The 6873-nt window shown below is 38.6% G+C and overlaps 1 protein-coding gene across 1 annotated transcript; it reads left to right on the forward strand.

Annotated features, from left to right (window-relative positions):
* Positions 1-1517: 1517 nt before the first annotated feature.
* Positions 1518-2456, forward strand: TAS2R4 (taste 2 receptor member 4). Its single transcript, XM_006145100.2, has one exon. The coding sequence runs from the start codon at positions 1557-1559 to the stop codon at positions 2454-2456; it is 900 nt and encodes a 299-aa protein (XP_006145162.1). The 5' UTR covers positions 1518-1556.
* The last annotated feature ends 4417 nt before the right edge of the window (positions 2457-6873 follow it).

Raw genomic sequence — 6873 nt, forward strand, 5'->3', positions numbered from 1 at the left:
CATATCCTAGCTCCTTCTTGTCTATTTCCATTTGGATTTAGTAGTAGAACTTTGTGCTTTACCCTGATGCCGAGTTGTTAGCATACATGTGGCTTAATCCAGGATTACACCTGGGTTCCACTAAACTCCCAGAGCAGGTAAGAGCTGCTATCCTCTTGCACTTATCTATGGTTCCCCCAACATAGCATTTGTCAGGCATATTGTGTCCTTTACCATCTGAGCAGTTACAGAGAATCAGCTCTATTCAGCCCATGAAACTACAACTAATGTATTACCATATGTCGAGGCAGAGTACTTTGGACAGTTGACTATCTAGGAGGAAAAACAGCCACATGGGGACCAGTGGACGGTATAGTGGTTACATAACTGGGCTTCCATGTAGTCGACTGCAGTTGAAGTTCCAGACCAACAGCTTAAACTCATGCTGGGCATGGTTGGCTGGTGGCGTGGTGGTTAAGGGTGATGGACTCCCACATGACTGACTGTGGTTCGAGTCCTGGATGTGGCAGCTTGCATTCTTATTACCCCCCTTCCATCCTTCTCTGGTCAAATTAAAATAAGTAAGTAAATAAATAAAGTTAAATAAAATAATTATAAAAAAAAGAATAAAACTCACGCTGGGCGCATGTGTGTGCGTGCCCAAGATCCTGAGAGGAGAATGGAGGAGAAGGGATTGCGGTGTGGCCATTCCCCCTAGGAGGTGATTTCTCATGTTTTGTTGCTCTATCCCTCTGGTGAACACGTTTACCCTGTAACAAAAATCTCTCCTAAAAACAGAAAAAAATAAAACAAAAAACAAACAGCCACACGTGTTTTAAATTTAAACCTAGATTTGCAAAAATAAATAATCACATGAAAGGCTTTTTTTCCTTCCTAAGGAAAGACAGAACAGAGCCAATGATTTTGGCACAGGTCTGTGTATGTAGCTTGTGAAGGAAACATAAAAGGATGCAGTTTATTGAAAAAAGCTTTCCTGAGGAGGTGTCAGGGCCTTGGACTCAATCCATTAGATAACTGTAACTCACTGTCAGTGCTAAGAGATAAAGAGTGACAACAGCATGGCCAGAATGAGCACTGGAAAAAATGGCAACAGCATCAGCAGAGTGGAAGGGAGAGAGAATGTGGGTTTGGGTTGATTCCATGGCTACGTGGATGGGAGGGGGCTGGTAGGAGTAGTGCCTGGGGATTTCCACTGTATTCTGGGGTTATGAGGACTGGGGCTGTCTAACTGCATTTGAGGACCTTGGAGATTGTGTGAGTCCTTCCTCAGCCCTCCTGCTTTTGGAGGAGTGGGCTTTCAGGGTATCTACGCTTGTTTTAATTAAGCATTTCTAAGGAAAGCAGGATATGAATGAAGAAATAGTAATGCAATCCTTGGAAGATTTGCATCTCAGTAAAATCAGCTGGCTCTTAGACCACAAATGGCTCATTTGCCATGCTGGGGAAAAATAAAGGAGAGGTTCTTCCTAAGCTGGACACTTGTGCCTGCTTATACATTTCACCATTTCTCCTGCCCCCACCATCAGCCACAACTGCAGAGTCCTCCATGAGTAAAGATGTCTCAGGTGTTCTATTTATTTGTTGTTATTTCCTCCGCTATTTTAAATTTTATAGGAATCATTATGAGTCTGTTTATTTCAGTGGTTAGCTACAGAACTTGGGTCAAAAGCCACAGAATCTCTTCTTCTGATAGAATCCTGTTCAGCTTGGGCATCACCAGATTTCTTATGGTAGTATTGTTTCTACTGAACATCATCTACCTCAGCTCTCCACATGTTGAAAGGTCAGTCTACCTGTCTACTTTTCTACTGTTGTGTTGGATGTTTCTGGACTCTAGCAGTCTCTGGTTTGTGACTTTGCTCAACAGCTTGTACTGTGTGAAGATTACCAGCTTCCAACACTGGGTGTTTCTCTCGCTGAAGCGGAATATCTTCTCCCAAACTCCCAGGCTGCTGCTGGCCTGTGTGCTGATTTCTGCCTTTACCACTCTCCTGTATGTGGTACTTAGCCAGATGTCATCTTTTTCTGAATTTGTGAGCAGGAGAAATGGCACATCATTTGACGTCAATGAGAGCATCTTGTCTTTGGTGGCTTCTTTGGTCTTGAGCTCGTTTCTTCAGTTCGTCATTAATGTAACTTCTGCTTCCTTGTTAATACATTCCTTGAGAAGACATATACGGACGATGCAGAGAAATGCCACTGGATTTTGGAATCCCCAGACTGAAGCTCATGTAGGGGCTATGAAGCTGATGATCTATTTCCTTATCCTCTACATCCCGTATTCAGTTGCTACTCTGATCCATTATCTCCCTTCTTTTACGGGGATGAATTTGGGAACCAAAGCCATTTGTTTTTTTATTGCCACCATTTACCCTCCTGGGCATTCTGTTCTTATTATTCTCTCACATCCTAAACTGAAAACAAAAATGAAGAAGATTATTTGTTTCAACAAATAACGGAATTTCAGTAGTAAACATTTGCTGGAGTCACCTCATGGTATGGGAACAAGATTTTCTGCTCGCAGTTTTCTCAAGGGTCTGAGGAATTTGTTTTTGTGACTGCTGATCCCACATTCTAGGCTGTTGAGTGCCTAGTTTTCAATTAACTCTACAACTTTTTGTTGTTGTTGTTGTTTCCCCTGCTAATGTTTTAAAATGAGGCACATTCTCTGAGGAACTTGTTTGAGGTGTTGCTTACCATGTATTTTGCATGGCCATTAGGTCCCTGGGTAATGGAAACTACCACATTATCCATTGGCAACTGAAGTATAATGGGGAGTTCCCCCAAATTAAAGAATACATTGTGGTGCACACGATTAGTTATCTTTTAGCTGAGAAGCCCTGGGTAAGGCTCAGCAAAGGGTATATGGTGTTTGGGAGCCATTAGATTGGCTTAAAGCATAGCAAGAGGGCACAAAGAAAAAAAAAGGAAAAAAAAAGATGTTTCAGAAAGAAAAGGAAGGAAAGAGGAAGTTAAAAAGATAGAAGTGTACATTGTGGAACATGACAGAAAAAGCTGGGGCCAGCAGGTGGCATAGTGGGTAAGGCTCTGGACACCTACATAGTCAACTACAGATTAAGTCCCTGACCCTATAGCTTGAAAATTATGCCAGGTGCATGTCCATGTGAACCCAAACCCCAAGAAACTAGTGGGGAAAAGGATTGCAGTGAGGCCATCCCCCCGCCGGGGGGCTGATTTCTGACTTTCCTTCTCTCTGTCTATCTCTCCTCAGCAAGTGCAAAAACCTTAACAAGAAGTGTCCTCACACTTGCTAGGTGACAGTAACTGAACTGTTACTATCAAGAACCCTAGGACTGTATTTCTAGGCCGGTGTTGGAAAGGAGGAATGCATCAGAATTGATAGGTGAAGAGAAGCGGTTATAATTTAAAAAGCCAAATCCAGAATGGTTTCAAAGATCTAGAAATCCAAGGAGCTAGCCTAAGCTCAAATGCTAATGTCAAGTAATGAAATCGGCACCATTTGATTACAAAGTATATGATGTCAAAGTCATTGATGGAAAGACAAGAGGAGTCATTTTATTTGTTGTGGAAGCACTTGACTTTTGGTGAATTGTTTTATCTGTTTATGCAGTTACGCACAGCACAGTTCTTCTTCAGGAGAATTTAATTTCTCGAGTTGGGACAGCACGACTATGGTTGCAGAGGAACAGGAATCTGAAGATAGGATGTTGACAAGTTTTGGAATGGGAATTGGGGAATAACTTACATTTATGTATTTTTTGGTGTTTATAAAATACTTCTGTAATATTTACACATCTCAAAATAAGTAAATCTTCATATTAAACAAATTATCTGACTTTCTCCACTTTGGGCACCAGAATTTTGACTGTAATATTTAGTAAAGATTGTGTAGGTCAATATTTTATACTATGAAATCTGGAGGTATTTATCATGTTAGAATCTTTTATTTTTTTGGAGAGATTTTTGCTATAGGGCATGTGCGCTCACCAGACAGACAGAGACAGAAAGACAGAAAGAGAGAAATGACTCCCCCAGGGGGATAGCCACGCCACAATCCCTTCTCCTCCATTCTCCTCTCAGGATCTTGGGCACGCATGCACACGCACCTGACATGAGTTTAAATCACCGGTTCTGGGACTTGAACTGCGGTTGACTACATGGGAGTCCAGCGACATAGCCATTACACTAACTGTTGGTTCCTATCATGTTAGAATCTTAAGATTAAGACATAAAAGGATTGCTTAGAGAGATAAAATGTACACTAGGTCATAAGAACTCTAAATGAGTGGCCAAAACCCCATGGGTCACTTGATATCTATTCTCTTCTTCCTTCTGTAATAATCAAATGGTTAGCTGTCCAGAATTTCGGCAGTCAGTTGTGGTTTTCTTGTATATATAGGTATTGCTGTGGGATTAAATTCAGCCAACAGAGTGTGAGCAGAAGTGACATATATAATTTCTAGGTGCCTTCTTTCCCTTCTTCTTCTTTCTTCCTTCCCAGGAGCTGGGATAAAGATGTAATAATTGACCACCTCGGACCGTGCACATGAAGGAAATACCTGGGGACAGTGGAGTGATTTTCTGTTCTAGAGTCGGATCCATGACTCCTGAAGCTGTGGGCTGACCACACCTGCTCCAGACTGCTCATGCCTGAACTCTTGGACTGTTCATGAGACATAGACATTCCATTCTTTTAGGAACTGGGTTTTTTTTTTTTTTGTCTCTTTACCTCAATCAAATAACTTACGCTATATCATAAATATATACAATAATATATTTCCTTATAACAAAATAGTATGTAATTATTTCCCATCCTATAGTCAAAGTACATTTTTATATACCCTGCTAAGGTGAAATCAAAATAAAAACATGTGTATGTGGTATGACACCAGTATGAATGTGTATGTATGAAGTAAAGTATAAAAGGAAATATAAAAACACAAATAACGATAATTTTTAGGTAAGAGGTTTTGAGTAATTTTTTTCTTAGCGTTTCCAAATTTTCTATAATAGACATGTAGTTCTTATAGTTAATTTGTAGTCAGGAAAGACATATACTTTAAAATATGTACAGTGTGTTCAATCTACTTATCCATCTTTCTGTCTATTCACCCATCCACCCATCTTTCTACCTAAATGACAGATAGAGGTTCTGATGTCAACATCCAGTCTTTCCTCACTAAGAAAAGTAATGCAGAGACTGCCTTCTGATTTTCTAGATTCTTTTTCTTGTATTGGCAACATTTTACTAATTCATTTCTTGGTCGTTCTACGTCGTCTTCATTCTTTTCCTCACTGGGAGGGACTCTTTCCCCACTATATCATAGGGTAACTGGGAAGACATAGGCACCGAGTGAAATCATGTCTGTTTAAACAGCTCTGTTTTGCAGGACAAGAAGAAAATACTCAAAATGATTTCTGAAGTAGCTTATGTCCAGTCTGGAAACCAACCCAGGGCTGCTGATGTACATATACGGAGAGGGGCGGGGCTATGAAAATCTGGTGGGTGCTTAGTTTCCCTAGCTCAAGTGAATGTCATGGTGTCACAAAGACTCTGAGCTTTTAGGTCCAGAAGTGTTATCATATGTGTGTGTGTGTATACACATGTATCTATAAAATAATTATATAAACTATATAATTATTATAAAAAGATTATATAAAATATATAAATTTATTATTATTGACACATTGAATAATAAATGTGCCTACTTATGGGCTACACTGATTTTTCAGTACAGAGATACAATTAAGAGAAGAAATAAATATATTTCTCAGATAAAATCTCTCCTAATTCCCACCTATGCCTGTACATTTTTGACTACTGTGTATTTTTGAAGGCTTGGGTTAATCAGTTTCTCATCTTTACTTGAGCTTTCCAGAGATTCTGGAATTGTGCAGAACTTATATGTGTTATTATTAGAGTAATTAGAGTAATTAACATGTTTCTCATCACAAACATCTATTTTTCTTGAGCTAATCTGAGCTAGGCAATAAATCATTGTTAATGATCATCACCTTGCTGTACTGTATAACACTGAACTTGTTCTTCTTACATATCTGCAATTGTGTATCTAGTAATCAACATCTTTTTATCTCTTCCTTACCTTTACCCTTCCCAGACCATAGAGTATTCTACTACATGAGATCTACTTTTAAATGAAAATGTAGTATCATTAAAGATGTTATTTTAAAACTAGCAAATGCTGCTATTTGGGAAGGAATAGGCCAATAGAAAGATATAATTTCTTTAAGAAGTAAATACCATTCTTAAAAATATTAAGGATTTTGAAAGTTTCTTTATGTTGATTAAATTTTACTTAAATGTGTACCTTTGGCTTTCCTTTACCCTTATTAACAACATTCCATTTATGAACTATTTTCAGTTGTTTAAAAAAGAAAGAAAGAAGAAAGAAAGAATTACTAGGAAGGAAATACTAGTTTTTTTATAGCATGAACTGAATGTAACTTTCAAGGTAGCTCAAATGCCAAAGCTTTCCAGTGAAATTGAAACTTAATAAATACATTTAAAATAATTTAAAAAATGCTCTTTTTTAAAGGACTATTTTTATTTAACTTATTATAATCATCATTTTTAAATTTTTAAATTTTATTTTATTTTACGTTTTTAAGTTTGAGAGAAAGAGAGTGAGGGAAAGTGAGAAAGCAAGCCACCAGGTTTGGGACTTGAACTGCGGTCATCCATGTGGGAATCCAGTACCCTCAACCACTATGCTACCTGCCAACCCCAAAATAATACACTTTCTTACAAGTTAAAGCTAGAGATGGATCCTTTAATCTAACCTACTGGTTCCCAAAGAGGGCTGGGGAGGTAAGTTTGACTCAGTTGGGAATTTTACTTCAAATTTTGTATGCCCTGCCTCCCATTCCTTC

Source organism: Tupaia chinensis, unplaced genomic scaffold, assembly GCF_000334495.1.
Source record: "Tupaia chinensis unplaced genomic scaffold, TupChi_1.0 Scaffold000140_1, whole genome shotgun sequence".
Classification (NCBI taxonomy): Eukaryota; Metazoa; Chordata; class Mammalia; order Scandentia; family Tupaiidae; genus Tupaia; species Tupaia belangeri.

Excerpts from the sequence above, each read along its gene's own strand:
- TAS2R4 (XM_006145100.2), top strand. The coding sequence starts at position 1,557 with ATGTCTCAGGTGTTCTATTTATTTGTTGTTATTTCCTCCGCTATTTTA.